This window comes from Geotrypetes seraphini, chromosome 3 (genome assembly GCF_902459505.1).
Source record: "Geotrypetes seraphini chromosome 3, aGeoSer1.1, whole genome shotgun sequence".
Lineage (NCBI taxonomy): Eukaryota > Metazoa > Chordata > Amphibia > Gymnophiona > Dermophiidae > Geotrypetes > Geotrypetes seraphini.
Window position 1 is genome coordinate 411,990,822 of NC_047086.1, and position 23,644 is coordinate 412,014,465.

Consider the following 23,644-nt stretch of genomic DNA (forward strand, 5'->3'; position numbering starts at 1 on the left):
CTTTGACTATTTCAACCCTTTTGCATACATTTTTCATCTTTTTGTGCTATTTTGAGTAGTCAGAGCTGTCTGTCAGCAGATTAGAAGAACAGCTGAACCAGAGACGTTACTGCTTCTGACATCACTGAAGTTTTAAACTGAGGCTTTGATGCTGTTGTGGCCATCTTTGCTGCTGAAATTGAGCATTGACGTTGTATTCCGATACGGAGTAAGTTAGACTTGTACCTAAGTGTGGTATTACGTCAGGATAGTCATTGAGCTTATTTTTTTGATTCATTTCAGAAGAACATGTCCTTTCTTCCCATCCCCCCTGACGCAACTAATAGCGAAATGTTGGTCACCATTGTCAGAGAAGGAAGACACCCCGGATGTTCAGCACAGCCCTGCACAAGCCAAAGCTTTATGGATTTGGAATTTTTGGGTTCAGCACGCACAAGATAAATAGCTGTTACCCTTTCATAAGCCACGTATTAGTGACTATGTTTGCAATGCTGAGCTGTGCATTAAACTAAGCTAATGTCTTATAACGCTAATTTAGAGAACTAAAATTACACCTAACATGGTACAAGGAGGTTTTTTACAAGCCAGTGAGGTGTATACCCTTTCTAGTCTTTCAGCAAGATTTGTTCTGGCTGAAGACGAGGATCCGAGGCTTTTTCCTACCTCCTTATTTAAAGACTGTTCAAGGTACAGAATTACTGTTAAGTTTTCAAGATTCCAAGAGAATAGAGTTGGTATATTTACTATGTGCATTGAATAGAACCTATTCTCCTACATTTTGTTTGATAGAACCCAACAATTTACCCTTCTCCATTGAGAATATTGACCATTTAAACCCACTCTCTGTTTTCTGTCTTTCAACCAGTTCTTAATCCATAATAGGACATTACCTCCTATCCCATTACATTACAGTATATTTATAGACCGCAAAACCTTCCATATTGATGCAGTTTACATAACCAAGAGACTGTACAAGACAGCAAATTACAAAATTTGTACCTTAGTCATTAGATTCCTAAAAATCTTTCAAACAAAGATGTTTTCGGAAATGCAAATATGAGCCCGAGGAAGCAAACAAGATACGTAACTCAGAATCCTGACTGGCTGCCTGGTATGCAATCATTCGATGTAAAAATTTCTCATATAGGCAACCACGCATGAACATTGAAGTGATCCGCAACACGTTCTACTTTAAAGAGCGTAAATTGTTCCAACAAATAATTGGGAGCTTAGCCATGTAAAGATTTATAACAGAGTCCCATAACTTTCTCATTTTCTCAGAAGTCTTTCATGAGGTACTTTATCAAATGCCTTTTGAAATTCCAAATACACAGTATCAACCGGCTCACCTTTATCCACATGTTCATTCACCTCTTCAAAGAAATGCAGTAGATTGGTGAGGCAATATTTCCCTTGCCTAAATCCATGTTGGCTTTTAATCCATGCTTATGTATATGTTCTGCCATTTTGCCTGGCACCAATGTCAGACTCACCTGCCTATATTTTCCTGGATCACCTCTGGAACCCTTTTTAAAAATTGGCCATCCTCTACTCTTCCAGTAGTATGCTGGATTTGGATTGGCTATTAGACGTTAACTTGCTGGTAAAGTGGAATCCAAAGAAGAGGATTTCAGAAGGGGAGTGAGCATAATCTGTCCCGTTGACTTGGAAAAAAACCCCCATGATCCAAAAAATTATTTAGTAAAATTGTTAACCAATCAACTGTGACTAAGGAGAGGTTTTGGAAAATAATTGTAGAATATGGATCTAAAGGAAAAAAATGGACCAACTTAATTTATTAAAAGTTGACATAATTTGAGCCTCATTAACATGAGAGTTGGGGGCACGTGATGCCGGGAGGGTGAACGGACGTGCCTCTGAGTAGCTCCGGGCCGCGGCACATATCCTGCTACTTTTCGCGGCTTTACTCTGGCCGGCGGTCATGCTTTAACAGCGGCTTCGGTGTCTCTCGGGCGGCCGTGTCTTTCTGTTACTTCCCCACCCTCGGGACGAGTCAATGGCCGCTAAAACCGTGCGAACTGTGAGAGACAGACAGAAGGGAACGGATACCAAAATGACGGACAGTCACGAGGCGCCTGTCTTTACTCTGGAGGCAGCGGCAGTTCAGGAGCTTACCCGATCCCTCACACTGGTCATGGAAGACAAGTTGGCCACCATCCATACCTTCATGGAAGGCATAAAGGAAAGCCTTGACTCTCAGGCTGGTTGGCTGCAAAGGGCTGAGGACCGCATTGCTCAGCAAGAAGACACAGTGGCTAACCATGAGGAACGCCTGCGCACACTGGAATCTGCGAACAAGACACTACTGGAGCGCCTCGAGGACCAGGAGAACAGGGGCCGGCATAATAATCTTCAGTTTGTGGGGATCCCTAACTCTGTCCGCGATGTGGACCTCAGACGATGGCTGGAAGATTGGCTGCCTAAGGCTGTTGCCCTGCCTAACAAGCCGGCACCGTTTTTTATTGAGCGCGCCCATAAATTGGGTTCTCGTCGAGACGGAGGCCAGACCCCGGCCGGTCATTGCACGGTTCCACAATTACGCTGTGAAAGAGAGGGTGCTGGCTGCCTACAGACGTAGAAAAGACCTGAACCTGCAATTTGAGGGGCACAAGATTCTTCTCTTCAAAGACTTTTCCCCTCAGGTCTCGTCTCGACGCCGGGCCATGGCGCCTCACTGCAGCGAGCTCTTCAAGCGCAACATCCGCTTTTCCCTCCTGTACCCAGCTAGGGTCCGAGTGTCTTACAACAATACTACCACTTTTTATGATACTCCGGAGGCGTTGGAGGGCTTCATCAAATCTCTCCCTGCTGCAGCACGTGGGGACCGGGGAGTCTCTTGAACTGTAGGGGATCCATTTCTGCACCGGTCCTCGGACCAGCCCCCCCTATGCCTTGTTCTGTTACCTTTTGGGCATGAAGATTGGTGGGGGGCTATTGATGTTGATGTGTGGATCCTTCAGTTTGGTGTGTTGTGCCAGGGGCGGCCCACTTATGCGTCCTGTGCAGGGTGGCTATAAGCTGGAGCTGCCTGTTCCTGGAATATGGAGGTCTTACAGCGGAGATTGGGCAGCTGTGCCCTGTCAGGGGCTGCTCCTGGGCCACATTCGGCTCTCTTGCTCTGGCTGAGCTGTCTGGCACACAGGAATCCCTGTTCTCATGTTTTGGATGTACTGTTGTGAACACGCTCTTGCTGACCCTCTCCAGTGGCATCTGTGCGCCATGTTTGCATTATGGCCATTATCAGTTACAGCTAATTTTTTCTTGGATTGCATGTTCTCTGCTTTTGAGGGGTTTCTTTCTTTTGGGAGCTTGCGTGTTTGGAAACTCGCTCCCACCTGAACTTTGTTATTTATAAATGGGTCTGGGCCATGTTTCTCTGTGTAGGGGTCGTGGCCGGGTTGGAGTGGCCTGCATCACTTAGTGCTGCGGCCCGGGGCTACCTGATGGTTTGTTTTAAGAGTTGGGGACTAGCGGGGATTTTCCTTGCTGTGATGATTTCTGGGTGGGCTGGGAGGGGGGGGCGGGTGAGTGTTCGGGTGCATGTGGAATGTGTGGTTGCTTGTATGGGTTTGTATGTTTGTTTTCTCTGCTGGACAGATGTATGGAGGTGGGGCTATTCCTTGGCTCTGTTTTTCCTTATGTGGTTGTGTCACTTGCCTTGGGTGGTATTTAACCGGGGCGTCCCATCCTTGTCTTATTGTATGCTGCATCTTTGGTTCTTGCTGCTGTACAATTTTCTATGACATGACTCAATTGACAGTGAAATCACTTAATGTAGATGGTATCCACTCACCCATACCAAAATCTTGGCATATCTTAAGCGGGAACACACAGACATTGCCTTTCTGCAGGAGACTCACTTGACTCCTCTAGAACATGATAAACTCCGCAGGGAGTGGGTGGGTGTGGTGTGTGACGCTTCCTTCACAGCCCAGAGGTGTGGGGTGGCCATACTCATACACAAAACCATACCTTTTCACTTGCACCGTCAGATTGCTGATCCCAATGGGCGGTATATTATCATGATTGGGGAATTGTGGGGGAAACCGCTAGTCTTGTGTAATGTCTATGCCCCTAACTTGTATACTCCTGCTTTTTTCACCACATTGGTGGGCCATCTTGCTCCGCTTCTGCCCTAGCAGATTATCATGGGTGGAGATTTCAATTTTGTAGCTCACCCCCAGTGGGACCATAAGCCAGCCAATCCAGTACCGAAGGGACACTTCACTAAGGGGGTGCACTTTCTCATGAAGGAATTGGGATTGCTGGATTCTTGGCGTACCCTGCACCCAGATGAACATGATTTCTCTTTCTATTCCCACCCCCACTCGACTTATTCTCGCATTGACTACATCCTTATATCTGCCTCTTTCTTTCCCTACCTGACGGCTGCCAGCATCTCAGCGCCTCTCGTTTCTGACCATGCTCTTGTGGGCCTTGTCTTACAGTTTGGCTCTCAGGCAGCGGGTCGTGTTTGGCGTATGTCACCCCCATCTCTTCACTAATGCTTCCTTTCGTGAGTTCTTTCAGAAGAGGTGGGATGACTTTGCTCAAACTAATTCAGTGGAGGATGCGGGCCCAGTTGTTTATTGGGAGGCCGCCAAGGTGGTCCTGTGGGGGCACATTCTTGCTTACTCCGCTTCCTTGAAAAAACGACGTGATGCAGAGCTCCTTGCTTTGTCCAAGGATCTTGCTGCTTATCGGACTATTCATATTTCTTGTCTCGATGATGCTACGAAACAGGCCATGGGTACCCTTAAGGCTAAAATTAACCTTCTGTTGGATCAACGAGCTAGTCGTAATATTTACTGTTACAAATATAAACTACATCGGTGGGGTGATAAAACGGGTCGGTTGTTAGCTAATTTAGTGCGCCCTCACAAAGCGCGTCATACTATTATTTCTATCAAAGACAAACAGGGAGCTACCCATGTTACCCATCAGGCTATTACGCAACAATTTGTGCAATTCTACTCCAACCTTTATGCCGCTCAGCCTTTTGATGCTGCCGCTAGTGACCAGTTCTTTCAGGGCATCTCTCTTCCTTCGCTGTCGGCTGACCAAAGTGCTGCTCTTGGTGGCCCCATTACAGGTGAGGAGTTGCAGGTGGCCATCAAAAAACTTAAACTAGCCAAAACACCGGGACCTGATGGTCTGGGTCCTGAGTTTTATAAGCTTTTGGATCCTTCGGCTTTATTTTCTTTAGGGAATTATTTTATGGGACTTCGTACTCCTCCTCCTCCAGGGGACTCCCATAATAGGGCACACATCATCATCCTCCCTAAGCCTGGGCGACCGCTTGATGCCTTGGGGTCTTATAGGCCTACATCCCTTTTAAATCAGGATATCAAGCTTTTGGCTAGTATTCTTGCGGCGCGACTTAACCAATTTTTGCCTTCTCTCATTCATGAAGACCAGGTAGGCTTTATACCGGGCAGGCATGCATCCATGAATCTGTTGAAAATCCTCGCGGTGTTGCAGTCTCCCCGTGCCGTCAATGATCGAGCGCTCATTACCAGCTTGGATGTCGAGAAGGCGTTTGACATGGTCTCCTGGCCACACCTTTTCGGGACACTCGAGCGTTTCGGTATTAGAGGCGATTTCATTGCTTGGCTGCTGGCGTTGTACCACAATCCTCAATCCCAGTTATTGGTGAATGGTGAAGTGTCGGATCCCTTTCCACTGGGGAGAGGTACGCGGCAGGGTTGTCCCCTTTCGCCGCTTCTCTTTCTTCTCTCTGTAGAACCTTTGGCTGCTCGTATCCGTCAAGACACCCAGTTGGAGGGTCTTTGGGTGGGCAGCCGGGAATACCGCATCAGTATGTTCGCTGATGATATGCTTCTCTATGTTAATCATGCTGACCGGACCATGCCCATCTTAATGTCCATTATTCGGTCTTATGGCATTTTTTCAGGCCTCAAAATTAATTTCGATAAGACGGAAGCCCTTTTGTTAGGAAACTCGACAGCGGAGCCTTGGGGTCAGGGCCTGGGCATCGGCATTGTTCCTGGGAAGCTGAAATATTTAGGTATCATGCTTTATTGGGATCTCCGCAAGCTGTACGATGCCAATATCACTGCTACCATTGGACGGATTAAAGCCCTTTGTCTTAAATGGCAATCGCTCCCTCTTTCCTTGCTGGGCCGAGTAGCGCTCGTGAAAATGGTGTTATTTCCGAAGCTGCTTTATACGTTGTAAACAATTCCTGTATATATCTCACGCGCGGACGAGCGCTCTTATCAATCTATTGTTCGCTCTTTCATTTGGCGAGGGAAGGTAGCCCACATCAATGCTCTTAAACTGTCACAGAGACGAGATAGGGGGGGGGTCTACAATTACCTGCTCTTCGTGTATATAATGTTGCAGCGCTTCTCCAATGGATTCATGAACAACTGGTATCTTCGCGCCGTTACTCTCCGGCAGCCTTGCTTGAAGATTGCTGCTTACCTTGGTCTTTTTCCTCCTTCCTTCATGGGGCGGGGGGGAAGAGGGTCTGGTACTCCTGCTTTTCCATTCCTCCTTCCTTTTCGTAGAGCATGGCGTTGGTGGAGTTTGCAGCAGGGTAGATTGCCTAATGTTTCCCCTTTTCTTTCTCTCCTTCATAACCCTGACTTTGCTCCTGGGGTGGAGGGCCTGGCGGGGCTAAGAGGCCGTCAAGACCGGGCTACGACTTTGGGTACTACACTGGCTTTGGGGGAAGGTGTGTTTCCCTCTTTCGCTCAAGTACAGACATCGTGGTCTTTACCCCCTGCCCACATTTATACTTACCTCCAGATCCATCACTACTACCACTCCCTGGTACGCGCTCATGGGGAGAGATGGGGTTATGGCACTTTAGATTCGATTTTCCTCTCCGCCCCACTGTGTCTAATAAAATTTCCACTTGGGATAGGGAGGGGAGGGATAGCCTTGGGGAGAGTTGTCTCCAGGTTCTGGTGGGTGAATGGACCATCGAACTTGAGATGGATGTTTCTATCCATGATATAAGGCTCCTCTTCCAAACGTTATACCACAACGTGAAAAGGGCGACCCTGCAGGAAACCCAATATAAAATTTTGCACCGCTCTTACCTCACCCGAGCCCGTGGCCATGTTATGGGGCTCTGGTCTGATGATAAATGTCTTAAATGTAAAGCTCATAGGGGTAATTCCATCCACTCCTTTTTTGCTTGTTTCAAACTGTCTTTTTGGGACTCGGTGAAGAGCTGTCTGGCTGTTCTCCTACATTGCACCCTGCCCTGGAATGCTCCGGCTCTGTTGTTAGGGAATGTTCAGGACCTGCAACAACATGGATTGGATTTCCCCTCCCAAAAATTTGTTCTCCATGTGATTCTTGTGGGGAAAAAGCTTATCCTGCAGTATTGGACTTCTGAGGAGGCACCATCCTATTCCTTATGGGTGACCATGATGAAACAGCAAGCCCGATTTGAACTGGACACCTATGCGTCTCGTCCACAGGACCACTGGAAATCTTATTGTTCTTTTTGGCTACAGATTTTGGATCTAGTTGTCTAGTCGATACAGCTAGTTTTGTATACCAACCTGTGTGGTTTATTGGACTTTCCTTCATTTATTGTTCACACTGCAGCCTTCTTCTGGCAGGGAACGTGCGCTTGTGGGTATGTGTGTTTGTGACGGAGTGCCTGTCTGGTTGAGTATTACGTGTCTGGGTATGTTTTGTAGGTTTGTGTGTGCTGTGTATGGCAGAGGTTTGCCTGTATGATTGTTTGGGGATTCTGGTTGTTTTCTACATTAAAATTGGATGAGGGACGCTGGGTTGCGAGTTGTTTCCACATTTCCCATGTTGCAGTCTTGTGGTATCCTATGTACATATTGTGAATTCTTTTGAGCCTTGTACCATTCTGCTACTGTACGATACCGTGTATGCTATGCCGATTTGTGGTTGGCTCTTGCTGTTCAGTTGCCTCCTGTCTCAATAAACATGATCTTTAAAAAAAAAAAACATGAGAGAGTTATCCATAATTTGTCTTTTGGAATGCAAATAATTCTGTTAAAATGAGAAAAAAGTTTAGGAAATTTAGCTGAAGAAAAAGTTACTAGAATATTATTTACTTTCCCCCCTTTTACAAAACTGTAGCTGAAAAAATTTGCTAAATCTTCAGTACTTGGAGAGTTGCCATGATGTTCAATTCCTGAATTAGTTACTAACACACTCCAGATCTTAAATATCGCGCCATAATTTTTCTTAGATCTATTAATCTTTTCCCCATAAAACTGTCAGTGTTTTATTTAGTTCATATTTATAAAGAGAGATTTTGGATCTCCACTCCAACTTATCCTGTGACAATTTACTCTTCCTCTAGCTGCGTTCTAATTTCCTACATTCACGTTTTAAGCCAAAATGTCTATCTGTAAACCAAGTATCAAGTGTTTTCCTTGACTGAGTGGTCCAACTATTTATTTTCATGGTCACAGTCAAAATTGATTTCAGGTAATAGTGATAAAATTTCTGTGTTAAATTTTGCTCTTGCAACTATTGTCCTGCTCTGGTCATAAAAAATGACAGATTAAAAGTACATAAATAATGATCAGACCATGGAACTAATATCCAGTCAGAATCAAATTCTTATTCCGGAATGCGTATCAACTCCACTTAAGATAAATGATGAAAGAGAACTGCTTTTAAGAAGCGACTCCCCCTCCCTTGTTTCTTTCCCCTTCCCCTCTTACTTTCCTCTTAAATTTTATTTTTACTTTGCCCCAACTCCAGTATCAAATTTGTCTATATCTAGTCAGTCATTTATGTTATATTTATAAAATTATCTCTTTTCTTTTAAAATTTTACCTTAATTTTAATATTGTAAACCAACCAGATAGTTGTTGATGGTCAGTATATCAAATATAGAATAAACTTGGAAACTTTTTTCCAGAATCTAAATAACTTATTAAATCCAGGGAATGTCCTTTCTCGTGTGTTAGCTTAATTTGTGAACTTTTATATTGTAATATCTGCAAAAATGATTTAAAAGCTGAAACATTGGTATCAGAATCATCAATGATCTTGAAAAGTGAGTGGACATATAAGCAATTGTCTCAGTCAAAATAACAGATGATTCAGACCAATTCACGGGAGGAGGATAAAATGACAATAACCCTCTCGTATATACATATAGGCCCAGATTCTGTATAAGGTGCCCATTCTCAGAAACCGCCTAAGCGGCTTTTGAGAATTGCACATGGGTGCCTATACAGAATCACCCTAAGCTGCCTAACCACCACTCTAACCAGCGCCCATGTTACAAGCGCTGATTAGAGAATCATGTTGCCCCTGAACTGATGGCATGAAGGGATCTCCCTGCCGCGATCAGTTTAGCAGCTGTGGCAACTCGCCCCCCCCTGTGAAGACTTCCGGCAGGAGGGATGCCCAGTCCCTCCAGCCGGATACCCCCACCCCCCAAAAGTTAGGCTGCTCGCCACTGGACCCCCCCAAGCCTACCCACACCCCAAGGTAGCGTAGAAAGTTGGTTGGCCTTCCCCTTCCTTAGCCAACTGGAATCTTAGGCCTGTCTCCCAGTGCATTCTGGGATACACTGGGCGTGGCCTAAGATTCCGATTGGCCAGATCCCTTAGGCCATCCCCCTAGGCATTTGAATGATCTTTGGTTCCGATTCTGCCATGTCAATCATACATCGGTGCTGGTTTCAGAATCACGCCTCTAGGAAAGAATGGTGCTGGAAACGTAGGCAGGGTTTTCCAGGCATATATTGCCAGCACCTATCTTTGCGCGAATCACACCTATGTAGGCGCTTTAGGGTCACACCTACTTTGGCATTACGTAGGCACAATTCTGGCACTGGTAGGTGCCTTAATCTTACCGGGTTTTTTTGCCATTTCTGACCATTCTCTTCAAGTAACTTAGATGCCGGTTTTAGAATTTCCCCCTTGTCTAGAATTCCTAGATGACAGAGAACACACAAGCCTTTCCACCGAGATGCTGCACAGTCCAGTGATCCTCAGGTCTAGGTCATTGCCGTCAGCTTCCATGTCCCTGCAAGTAGTGTGTGTCTGGATAGTAGAGGCCTGTTCTCATATCATCTGATTCCTGGAATGTCCAGATTTGTAAGAGAGACAAATTCATCCCCACTATATGCTGCCTACTAGGAAAAGTGATATCAGTGCTAAAGAGTTTTCTTCATAGTGAACTCAAGACAGCCTCTGTGACAGCACATTCCCAGAGCAAGACAACAGGAGGCACAAGAATGATATAAATAATGGAAGAAAGTGAACATTTTCCTAGTGTCATCTCTCTTACAATGGAACCTGCAAAACAAGGCTCTTTTTTTTCTCCCAACCCCTGAGCAGACAGCAAGAGGCCTTTCTCCCTTGTCCCTAGACAGACGGTGCTGAAGGAAGATACCTCCCCCCAAATCAGGCAAACTAACTATCACATAGGAGTTCTTCATATGATGTAGGGTTAAATCTTTCATCACAAACAAAAGACCAACAACAAACTGTTTTAAAACTGCACTTGTTGTTTAAATACATACAAAATATTTTTTTCAAAGGATTGTAGAGCCTGTGTTCCTTTCTGTAAGGGAAAGTATAATACGGTGGGACCTTGGCCAACCAGACTGCGAGAGCTCGGTTTCCTCCCTCCATGCAGAATGGTTAAGGGCATGGAGTGAGAGGTGCAGTTCTCTGCAGGCAGAGTTTGGATGGGCAAGGCCGTCTCTAAATAGAGTGAGGTATGGCAAGTCGATTCTGCTGCTATCCTTGCGAGGAGAGGTCTGGACGGCTGATGGTGCTGTTCGTTGTCATTGCTGTCAGCTCCCACCTGAAACGAGAACAAGGCGGTTTGTAAAAACACACCTCTCTCTTCACTGCCAACATTAATCAGGTCTGCATGTGTCTCCCTACATTTCCAAGTTCCTAAAGCACATAGAGCTCCTGTAATTTAACTAGCAAAGGACCTTCCTGGGAAGCAAACGGGAAAAGTCCCAAAGAGCAAGAGGTGCAAAGGAACTTTAACCCTGCTTGTAGTCAGACTTTAGGACAATTTCAAACAGTTTGATCTGGCATCAGAGCCACCAAACAAAGTGCAGGGATTTTGGTTTTCTGTTCAGGTACCTGAGATCATGTGGGAGACAGGACTGGTCCAGCTTGTGATGAATTACTGCTAACTTACACAAAGTCTTTAAGCTGGGATCTGAAAAACAAAATGAAGAAACTCAATGCTAAACAATAGAGCTAAATTCATATTATTCCTAAGACAAGACACACTAAGGTCCACTAAGCCCAACAGTGGCCAGTCTGGGTCACAAATTCCTCTAGGAATATATACAAATTTCTATTGAATCTAGCTCTCAGTCACCACATTCCACATTCTACCATTTATTTTCAGTTTGCTGGTTATTGGATTATTCTCGTGGTTTTGTGATATAGAAGGGAGGGTGATAAACTTTTTAAAAATGGATTATTGCAGAATATTAAGTGTTGTATCTAAGTTAATATGTTTTTGTTTTATTGTAAAATTTAAAATGAATAAAGAATTTAAACAAAAAAAACTTTTCCCTATTTAACCATCACACTTTGCACTTCAAGGATGGTGGGAGTAATAAGAGCCTTCTTTAGCCAAGTACAACATATCAAGCTTGGTCACACTATGCCATGTCCAGTAAGGCTCCTATATAATCCCTTTCTCAGGGTTTTCTGTTGTTCCATCACCGGTGTGCCCATGACATCATGATGGTTTTAAAGAAGATATTGAGTACGAGTAACAGGATAGCAATTTGTTTATTTATTTTAAAACACTTATATTCCGCTAATCACAAACATCTCTGCGGCTTACCAAAAACATACACATCACAAATAAAATTACAATGAACATCATAAATGCACTTTTGCTACACACAGTTCCTTTCATAGATTAACATAGGCTTCCTGAAAAAGAAATGCCTTTAGAGCTTTTCGAAAGGAAAGAAACAGGAATATGACATATTGCATTTCGGAGTGCATTCCACAGCCTAGGGCTCATGACACTGAAAACCCTGGAATGGATCATAACTTTGGTAATAGCAGGCAATGGTGGAACTTCCAAAAGATGCTGATACTGAGATCTCAACAGATGAGATGGAACATATCCTGAAGGGCTTTAAACACCAACACTAAGATTTTAAACTTAACTCGCCATAACACTGGCAGCCAGTGCAGCTTTATCAGCAATGGGATTATATGATTGGTGCACAGTTCTAGACAGCCCCATCGTCTGTAGCCGCTGCAAAAGTATGGAAGCCATCAAAAGCCATCGCCGATAAATTGAACACATTTTTTTGCGTCTGTATTTACCAAAGAGGATATATACAACATATCGGAACTTGACAGACTGGAAACTGACAAGGTTGACGGTCAGTCTACAAGAAGTACACACGCAGATTGATAGGCTTAAAAGTGACAAATCCCCGGGACCGAATGGCATCCATCCGAGGGTCATAAAGGAACTAAAAAGGACTATAGCTGAACTGCTTCAACTAATAGCCAATCTGTCAATAAAATCTGGAAAGATTCCGGAAGACTGGAAGGTTACACCGATCTTCAAAAAAGGTTAGAGGGGAGATCTTGGAAACTACAGACCGGCGAGTCTGACCTCTGTACCGGGAAAGATGGTATAGGGGCTGATAAAAGACCGCATCATTGATCACCTTGACGGACACAATCTGATGAGGACCAGTCAGCATGGCTTCAGCAAAGGATGATCTTGCTTGACGAACTTGCTGCACTTCGAGGGAGTAAACAGGCAGATACACAAGGGTGACCCGGTCGACACTGTATATCTGGATTTTCAGAAGGCGTTCGACAAGGTTCCGCATGAATGACTACTTCGGAAAATTGAGAGCCATGGAATACAAGGTGAAATACTCACGTGGATTAAAAACTGGCTAGCGGATAGGAAACAGAGGGTGGGGGTAAATGGACAATACTTGGACTGGAAGAACGTCACCAGTGGGGTGCCGCAGGGCTCGGTGTTTGGACCTGTGCTCTACAACATATTCATAAACGATCTGGAAATGGGTATAACGAGTGAGGTAATTAAATTTGCGGACGATATGAAGTTATTCAGAGTAGTGAAGATTCAGGGGGATTGTGAAGATCTGCAACGCGACATAACCACGCTCGAGAAATGGGCGACATGGCAAATGAGGTTCAACGTGGATAAGTGTAAGGTAATGCATGTCAGTATCAGAAATCCCATACACGAATACAAGACGTCTGGGGCAGTACTTGGAGAGACCCCCCCAGGATAGGGACTTGGGAGTACTGGTCGACAAGTCGATGAAGCCGTTCGCACAATGTGCAGCGGGGGCGAAAAGGGTGAACAGAATGCTAGGAATGATTAAGAAGGAGATCATGAACAGATTGGAGAAGGTTATCATGCCATGGTGCGCCCTCACCTGGAGTACTGTTCGCCGTACATGAAGAAGGACACGGTACTACTCGAAAGTGTCCAGAGAAGAGCGACTAAAATGGTTAAGGGGTTGGAGGAGTTGCTGTACAGTGAGAGATTAGAGAAGCTGGGCCTCTTCTCCCTTGAAAAGAGGAGACTGAGAGGGGACATGATTGAAACATTCAAGATAATGAAGGGAACAGACTTAGTAGATAAAGACAGGTTGTTCACCCTCTCCAAGATAAAGAGAACAAGAGGGCACTCTCTAAAGTTAAAAGGGGATAGATTCCGTACAAACATAAGAAAGTTCTTCTTCACCCAGAGAGTGGTAGAGAACTGGAATGCTCTTCCGGAATCTGTTCCGGATTCAAGACAAGGTTGGACATGTTCATGCTGAACTGGAACAAAAGCAGGTAGGGCTGGTCTCAGTTAGTGCACTGGTCTTTGACCTGGGGGCTGCCACGTGAGCGGACTGCAGGGCACGATGGACCACTGGTCTGACCCAGCAGCGACAATTCTTATGTTAACTGATTTGAATGCCTGGCTACATCAAGAGATACCAGGAGGAAACGCTTCCCCTTATCAAAACCTTTCTGAATTTCCTCACAGAATGGTAGCAAAAGCAGCTCAGTGTTATGGCCCTTCTGGAACCCAATCTGGAAGTCATCCAAAAAAAAAAACATGATATGTAGCAAAATCATCCAATTGCAAACATACTACCTTCTCCAAAACCTTTAGCTACAAACAAGAACTTAAGAAAAGCAATGCTAAGTTAGACTAAGGTCCACCAAGCTCAGCATGGTGGCCCAGATTCTAAAAATGGCGCCGTTAGGAAAGCGCGGTAGGAGCTTTACCGGCACCTAAGTTGTTTTAATTGGCTATTAATGGTGTGGTAATTGACTGCACAGTTAACATAAGAACATAAGAATAGCCTTACTGGGTCAGACCGATGGTCCATCAAGCCCAGTAGCCCAATCTCACAGTGGCCAATCCAGGTCACTAGTACCTGGTCAAAACCCAAAGAGCAGCAACATTCCATGCTACCGATCCAGGGCAAGCAGAGGCATCCCCCAACTCTTTCTCAATAATAGACTATGGACTTTTCCTCCAGGAATTTGTCCAAACTTTTCTTAAAACCAGCTATGCCATGAAGCACCTACAAAACACGGCACAAGAATCGCGTCTACACAGATGACTAGCAGCGCCGAATGTAAAAAAAGATGTGGCTATGGATGGGGTTAATGTTGGGCATCACTAAGCATGATTCTACATTGAAGGTAGGCCCTGGAAATGTAGGCCTTTAAAACCCTAGCCTACATTTCTGGCGCCTACCTTCAAAATAGGCTACGATTAAGAAAACAGCGCCATAATCTGAGTGACAAACAACTGGTGCTATTTTTTTCAGGTTGTTGTGTCTCCAACCAACAACCGATCTGAATCACAAATATCCAGTAGATTTCAAAAAGTATATCTCTCTCTCATAGCGCATTTCCAAGGAGAAACAGCAGCTCTCCTGAGTTTACCTGGCTAATGATTTATGGACTTTTCCTCTGGAAAATTGTCCTAACCTCTTTTGGCTGGCTTGACCACACCCTCCAGCAACAAATTCCAGGGTATAATTATATGATGCATGAAAAACAAAGCTTTCTATGACTTTTGAATCTGCTGGTTATTAGTTTCATATAGTGTTCTCTTGGATAAAAATAACCATTTCCTATTTAACTGTTTCACCCCCTACTCTTGGTATAATTCTGCGCACAATATTTCAAAATTCTGCATAGTTTTTTGTAGTAGAATTTTTTGCGTAGAATTGTCCTATCCTGAGGTCTGAAATTTCTTCCTACCTTTTCCTCTCTCAGGTTCCAGCCTCCTCAGTTTTCTCTCTCACTTCAACTGTAGTTCTGTCTCTCTCTAAATCCCTCCCTTGCTTGCACCCTGAATTCCTGGGTGGTGGGAGGGGGGGTCGGTGGCCACTGGGGGAGTAAGGGGGGGTCTTACCTTAATCCCTCTGGTGGCCAACTGGTTAGTTTGAGCACCTTTTTAGCATTTAGATATTTTTAAAACAGGTATAGCTCCCAGGACCCTTTGTTAAAGGTTTGATTATGCTTGAGGAGCATCCAAGTCCTAAGTCTGCCCAAAACACACCTCCTTAAGATTTGGATGCACCGGAGACAAAATAACCAGAAAGACAACTAGAAAGTCTGTTTTGAGAATGACCACTTGGACGTCTCTCTAGCCAGAGTATGGGTTCCAGATGGGTCAGGGCAGAGTCTGGGAGCTTCTGTCTGGCAGTAGCTCTGGGGGTTGCTACTGTAACCAGAGGGATGCTCTGAACATTTTAATTTTAGACATTTTGCTTTCACATACTGAAGTCCAGGATATATAGATCGGAGTGATCCATCAGGTCAAACTCATCCCCCATTCCTTCCTCTGGACATGGGCTGTAAAAGAAAAACCATGACATGTTAGTCTCCTCTCCTGAGAATACATATCCTATGACAAAATGCTCCGACACCTGGTGTATCCATCCTAAAGCCTAGCACACCTGAAACCTGAAGTGTTAGCTAATGGCTGGATCCTCTGGACACCTATGGAGGCCCGGCAGAGCAACAGTCCTGGGTCTGTGCTGGCAGCATACAATACAGAAGTGGTGCTCCAGGGAAGAAGAAGAGAGTTTCCAGTAGAGCTGTCATTGATAAGGCCTTGCTAAAAATGATCTTTCTAGGATCACATCACACATACAGATACAGCTCATCTCTTATTTATTTAAAAATGTATAACAATAAAAACACACATGTATTAAAGCAATGTGTCACAGGCACTAATTCTTAAATCATTATTGACTGATCACATGTTGGTGGAATTGCTGCTGCTATATCTTTGAAAAGGGGAGTGTCACAGGGATCAGCACTGTCAGCTTTGCTGTTTAATGTGTACATTGCGTCATTGGGGAAAACAAGTTCCTGCTGAACCAGAACATACGCAGGTAAGACTAGTCTCAGTTAGGACACTGGTCTTTGACCTAAGGACCACTGGTTTGACCCAGCAAATTTATGCACACAACATCTGTTTCTTCTTTTCAGCCAAAACAGGAATTGATTATGTGCAGCCAAAATTGACAGATTGTATGGAGAAGATTGGGAAATGAATGGATGAAAATAAGTTGATGTTAAATTTACAGAACAGAGAAGTAATGTTTGTTGGTAATGATGATCAGTGACTGCAATTGAAAGAGAACAATGAACAGACTGCAGATAATGTACAAGACGCAGGCGTTGTTTATTAGTAAATGCAGTAACATATTGTCACCCGCACTCTCAGTGCTAGGAGTCCAGGAATGCGGGGACAAGATTTTGGGGCCTTTGTAAGCTGCGAGAGGCTGCCCCAAGAGTTGTCAGAATACTGGCTTAACTTAAAGGAAAAAAATCAGAACAAAAATCTGGACTGGATTTATTGCATTCCACAGCAAAACAAGGAAAATAAACTTTGTTCCAGTTTCTCCAGATAAATCCAACAGTTCCCAAAAGTAAACTTAATGTTCATTCAAGATAGTCCAAAGAAAAATACCAAAACCTCAGCCCTTCTGAGTTTTTATCTTTAAAGTTCTTGGCTTCAATCAGCAGCCACACAAACAGTCCTTTCCATTCCAAGGAAAAAAAAACAAAGAACAAAATTTGGCTCAAAAAGCCAAGTGTAACTGCACTGCACTACTTTAGCAGATAGTAGTGCTGGCCAGGTGGTGGTGCTCCACGTGTTGACATGCGCTACATGAAGAGCCCTCTATCCCACCTCGAACGTGGGGCTAATTCCCCCCACCACACTGGTAAAACATACACCAGAAAAAGACAAGACAATTTAGTGTCCTTAAAGTAAAATGGAATTATGATACCTTTAGTCAGGCAGGGTGGCAATTGCCTTGGAGACGCCGATATCCATGGCTTGATCGTCCCAGGTTGCTTCACCTTCCAATTCCATGTCTTGCAGACTGTCTGAGCACTCAGGAGACAGCACAGTTTCACTTTCCTCAATCTCCATACTTTCAGCACATTGAGGATCCTGGCAAACTCTTAGCCCTGAGCTAGCCTGAGGGAGCTGTGTTTGAACCTCATCTCCTGCTCTCCAGCCCTGCTTCTCCCTCTCTAACCGTTCAGACCTTCGGTTAAGGAGCCTACAGCCCCGCCCAGCCTCCCCAGCTGAAGTGCATTTCCGGTTTGCAGCCTTGGGCAGAGATGGGGGAGGGGAAGTCTGAACTTCTACCCCCAAGCTCCCTCTGCTGGATTTGGAAGAAATGTCAGGCAGAAGGTTACTTTGGGGTTTAACTTGAGTGGCTGGGAAATTACCTGTTCTAACCTGGGGGTTTAGATCAGGGTCAACCCTAGCAGGCATACTCCGCATATCACATACCCCCCCCCTTAAATGACTGCTAGGGGTGGGCCTATGCTTGGGAGTATCTTCCTCTCCGATTCGAGAGAGAGCGTCCGCGTTAATATGTAACCGCCCTGGCCTATGTAAGGTCTTGTAACGGAAGGTTTGCAGAGCTAGATACCATCTAGTGAGTCTGGCATTATTGTTCCGCATTCGGTTAAGCCAAATCAAGGCTGCGTGATCAGTTACTAATGTAAACTCTTGCCCCTCTAGATAGTGCTCTAGACTCTGCATGGCCCATTTGGCCGCTAGGCATTCCAGTTCTACCGCCGAGTAATGTTTCTCATTATCATGTAACTTGCGACTTAAGTATAGAACTGGATGCTCTAGCCCTTCCACCTCCTGGCTGAGCACCGCTCCAAGTCCTGTTTGAGAAGCGTCCGTCTGTAATACAAACGGCTTCTGGAAGTTAACTGAAGCTAAGACTGGCTCTGAACATAAACAGGACTTTAGCTTTTTTATGGCTTCCCGGCCTTCCTCTCCCCACTGCAGTTTGTCTGGCTTCGTTTTTCTTAACATTTCTGTCAAAGGGGTAGCCTTGGTGGAAAAATGAGGAATGAACCGTCGGTAATATCCTACCAACCCGAGGAATCCCCTAAGTTGTTTTTTGGTTTCAGGTATCGGGTACTCCCGAACACATTGTATCTTATCCAGTAGGGGTTTCACTACGCCCTTCCCTACCTGGTACCCTAAATTTTTGTTTCAAGTCCTTCAAATAAGATATGATGTTGGTCTTGCATTCTGAAGGGGGGTCCCATTGGTCTTTCAAAATGTCCAGTAAACCTCTAGGTTTTCGCCCGAACAACATTTCAAAAGGGCTAACCCCCAGCGAGACCTGTACTTTTTCGCGACTAGCATATAGGACCCAGGGAATCAGGAGATCCCAATCAGTCAGCTCTTGGCCAGCGACCTTTTTAAGCATCAACTTAAGAGTCTGATTAAACCTCTCGACCAACCCGTTCCCCTGGGGGTGGTAGGCGGCAGTCCTTATATGGCGGATACCGAATTTCCGCCAAAATGCCTCCATCTCCCGGGAAACGAAGTTGCTGCCCTGGTCCGTGAGAACCTCTTTGGGGAACCCTACCGAGCAGAATAACTCAACTAATTCCCTGGTTATATTGTGGGATGTGGTTCTCCTCATGGGAAAAGCCCACGGGAAGCGAGTAGCGACATCCATCACTACCAGTATATATTGGTGACCCCGTGGTGTTTTCTCTAGGGGACCTATTATGTCCATAGCCCACCTCCCCAGTGGTTCCTCTACCCAGGGAATGGGAATAAGGGGTGCCCTTAAAGGTTTTTGAATAGACAATTTTTGACAAACAGGACAGGAGGCACAGAATTGAATTAACTCCTGCCGCAATCCGGGCCAGAAGAATCTTTGCAAAATCTGCGTCTCCGTGGCGTCCACCCCCTTATGCCCGGCCAACGGGTGATCGTGAGCCATCTGTAAGACTAACGCCCTGAAGCCTTGGGGAACCACTAATTGCTCACTCCTATCATCTCTACCTCCGTCCGACTTAACCCGATACAGCAACCCCCTCCTTACCTTCATATTACCGGCCCCCTTATGAGCTGTTCCCACTTGTTGCCATGCGGCTCGCAAGGTGGGATCTGCCTTCTGCTCGGCCTGGAAGGAAGGGAATGTTTGGATTACCTTATCGGGTATAGAGGGTACCTCCCTCTGATGCGCAGTGTGGGCGAGAGCCTGCCCTCTCTGCCACTTTTGCCGTTTTAATTGAGCCTTCGATGGCCGTGGCCCTCGGGCATTGCCTTCTTGGAAGATCTCTCCCAGGAAGGGGAACGTCTGCCCTAAATTCTCCCCGGAAGTTTCTTCTTTCTGACTCTGGGCACGGGTACTAACTAGGGCTTGCTCGGTGTTCCAGGCACCGGTCCAGCCTTCCCAGTCCCGTCCTAAGATCATGTCATAAGGGGCTCCCGGGACCACTGCTACAAGGAGGGGGTCTTCCCGGTCCTCAAACCGGACCCGCGTCCAGTGTGTAGTATATTCGTGGATATCCCCGTGGATGCACCGAATAGAGACCCTAGGCCCGTCTAGGCTCTCCCCCTTTTTCCCTCTCTGGATAGTGTCCCACACTTGAGCCCTTATCATAGATTGGGAAGCCCCACTATCCAGAAAAGCAACCACCATTTGTCCCTCAACCAGAACCCCTACCCGATATCCCTTACGGGTGTGGTCTGCGGGGCATTGCTCTCCTAAGAGATTTACCTGCCTACCCCCCTTACTGCCTGCGTCGGTAGGAGTCGGCTTCCCTTTACATTGTTTTTGTAGGTGCCCAGCCTTCCCACATCTAAAGCAGGTAGTGGGACTTTTCTCGGAGACTGGGGTATCGGGTACCTTCCTCAGGGGTGCCTTACTACCCTCATAGGCCTTATTCCAGGATTTCGCCTGATCTCCAGGGCCCCTACCTGACCCCCTATTCCCCTGGGCCTCCCTCCCAGGTGTAGTGGTATATAGGGAATCCAGATAAGCCTCTGCCAGGTCGATTACCTGCGATAAAGATCGACTACCCTGTCTCTGGACCCAGGCCTTCAAACCCTTAGGCACCGCTTCAAGAAATTGCTCATGAAGAATCTCGGTGAGTAAGGCCTGGGCATCCCCGAGACAGGGTTGTAGCCACCTCTCCGCCAATTTCCTTAGCCTATGAAAGAGAGCTTTGGGCCTTTCCTTTTCCCCCATTTGGGTGCCCCTAAACTCCTGGCGATAGTGCTCCCGGGTGAATCCCAGGTAATCTAGTATATGATTTTTTATAGCCCTATAATTACTGGCTAGCTCAGGACTAAGAGTCTGATAGGCGGCCAATGCTGATCCAGCAAGGCACGGTATCAGCCTCGTGGCCCATTGAAGCTCAGGCCAGCCTGCTGACACAGCCATCCTCTCAAATGCATGTAAAAAGTCATCGGGAGCGTCAGTGGGCCCCATCTTACATACTTGCATGGACTGTAGATTTTGTGATGCTACCGAAGCTCCCATAGTCGTAGGTGCTCCCGCAGTAGTCCCGCCCATCGCTCCTTGGAACAGCTGTGCCATAGTCCTAGTCTGGTCCGCCATAGACTTGACTAGCTCCTCATGCCGCCGTCCAGTCTCGGCTTGGCTCGCCCGCCAGAGTTCTTGATTACTCTGCAGCACGACTTTTAAATCCTCCGTCTGTTTTTGTCTCTCCGAAGACAGGAGGGTAAACAGTTGCTGGAGATCCATCGGGAGGCTGTAAAAGACAAACAAAAGAAAAGAAACCCAAGTGCGGAACCCTCAAACAGACTGGGTCAACCTTGCAGTTCCCCCCTCACCCTTGAGCCTAGGTACTCTTACCCGCAGCCTGGGTGAGTCTGCGCCTTTGGTTGTTAGGCCTCCTTGGCCTCCAGTCGTTCTCCGCAGGCTTGTTCCCTCGAACCTCGGGTCTGTTCCCTTATCGGCCACCTCCCGAAACAGGTCTGGTCCAGGTAAGCTCCGAACTCCACAGCTTTCTCCTCGGACGGCTTCCTTCCGGGGGTCCCGTTCCACGACCTAGAAGACTCGGCCCTTCCAGCAGCCACCTGAAGAGTCCTCTTGCCTAAACAATTCTTTAGTCAGGAACAACAAAACAAACTAAAAAAAAAAAATTCAAGCGTTTTTTTTTTTTCCAATCACCAAAGTTCACCAATACGTCCAGCAGGAGGCAGTAATAGCATCCCACTCCTGATACCAAGTTTGTCACCCGCACTCTCAGTGCTAGGAGTCCAGGAATGCGGGGACAAGATTTTGGGGCCTTTGTAAGCTGCGAGAGGCTGCCCCAAGAGTTGTCAGAATACTGGCTTAACTTAAAGGAAAAAAATCAGAACAAAAATCTGGACTGGATTTATTGCATTCCACAGCAAAACAAGGAAAATAAACTTTGTTCCAGTTTCTCCAGATAAATCCAACAGTTCCCAAAAGTAAACTTAATGTTCATTCAAGATAGTCCAAAGAAAAATACCAAAACCTCAGCCCTTCTGAGTTTTTATCTTTAAAGTTCTTGGCTTCAATCAGCAGCCACACAAACAGTCCTTTCCATTCCAAGGAAAAAAAAACAAAGAACAAAATTTGGCTCAAAAAGCCAAGTGTAACTGCACTGCACTACTTTAGCAGATAGTAGTGCTGGCCAGGTGGTGGTGCTCCACGTGTTGACATGCGCTACATGAAGAGCCCTCTATCCCACCTCGAACGTGGGGCTAATTCCCCCCACCACACTGGTAAAACATACACCAGAAAAAGACAAGACAATTTAGTGTCCTTAAAGTAAAATGGAATTATGATACCTTTAGTCAGGCAGGGTGGCAATTGCCTTGGAGACGCCGATATCCATGGCTTGATCGTCCCAGGTTGCTTCACCTTCCAATTCCATGTCTTGCAGACTGTCTGAGCACTCAGGAGACAGCACAGTTTCACTTTCCTCAATCTCCATACTTTCAGCACATTGAGGATCCTGGCAAACTCTTAGCCCTGAGCTAGCCTGAGGGAGCTGTGTTTGAACCTCATCTCCTGCTCTCCAGCCCTGCTTCTCCCTCTCTAACCGTTCAGACCTTCGGTTAAGGAGCCTACAGCCCCGCCCAGCCTCCCCAGCTGAAGTGCATTTCCGGTTTGCAGCCTTGGGCAGAGATGGGGGAGGGGAAGTCTGAACTTCTACCCCCAAGCTCCCTCTGCTGGATTTGGAAGAAATGTCAGGCAGAAGGTTACTTTGGGGTTTAACTTGAGTGGCTGGGAAATTACCTGTTCTAACCTGGGGGTTTAGATCAGGGTCAACCCTAGCAGGCATACTCCGCATATCACAATATACAACCTTATAGCCAACCAAGGGACCTGACACGGTCCGTGTTCAGATAACAAGCCTTCCTCAGAGGTCAAGTTTATTCAAATAAGTTTATTCAAATAATTTGATTAAACGCTTTTCAAATTACAAAGCGTTTTACAGAAATAAAATGAAATTTAAAAAAAAAAAAATCTCTAATACATAATCTTTATAATTAGACCAACAGGGGTAAATTGAACAAGGGAAACATTAGGAAAGGGGGAAAGAAATACAATTTTTTTTTAAAGAAAAGTACATAAAAGGGAAGTACATTAGGAGGGGGGGGAAAGAAAGATGGTAGTAGAGAGAGATCAAATGAGAGAAATACTGATGCTATAGTTTTATGAATGGGAAAGATCATAGGATGGTACCTCATAATGGATTTGGTGGATTCAGTTAAAGGCTTCTTTAAAGAGAAGACACTTTAAACTGCTCTTGAATTTCTGCAAATCTTGTTCGAGTCTTATGTATAAAGGGAGAGAATTCCAGATCGTTGGTGCTGTTACCAAAAAAATAGAGGCACGACGTGTTCTGATAATTTTCAAGGAAGGAACATTAAGGGTAGACTGAGAGGATGATCTAAGAACTCTCGATGAACTGTAAGGGATCAGGAGCCTATCTATAAAAGCCGGTGTATTGGTCTTAATTGTCTTAAAGACTAAAAGAGCTATTTTATAAGTTATCCTATGTATTATAGGCAACCAGTGAGCTTCTTGTAGCAAAGGTGTAACATGGTCGAATTTCTTTGAACCAGTAATTATCTTTATAGCTGTATTTTGAATCAATTGAAGTCAACGTATGTCTTTTAAAAAAGCCCCTTTTAATAAAGAATTACAATAGTCTAGCTTTGATATTACTAGAGAATGAACTAGTGTGTTAAGGGAAAATTTGTCAAGGAGGGGGGCGAGTGATCGAATCATCCTCAACCTGTAGAAACAATTTTTGACCAATGCACTGATGTGTGCACGGAA

The 23,644-nt window shown here is 45.5% G+C and overlaps 1 protein-coding gene across 1 annotated transcript in view; it reads right to left on the reverse strand.

The window, feature by feature from the left end:
* Nucleotides 1-10,493: 10,493 nt before the first annotated feature.
* Nucleotides 10,494-23,644, reverse strand: part of KLHDC3 (kelch domain containing 3) — a 223,131-nt gene continuing 209,980 nt past the window's right edge. Inside the window, 3 exon segments of the mRNA XM_033937707.1 lie at nt 10,494-10,815; nt 11,109-11,187; nt 15,790-15,863. Of these exon segments, the coding sequence (XP_033793598.1) occupies nt 10,749-10,815; nt 11,109-11,187; nt 15,790-15,863 (220 nt within the window). The 3' untranslated portion in view covers nt 10,494-10,748.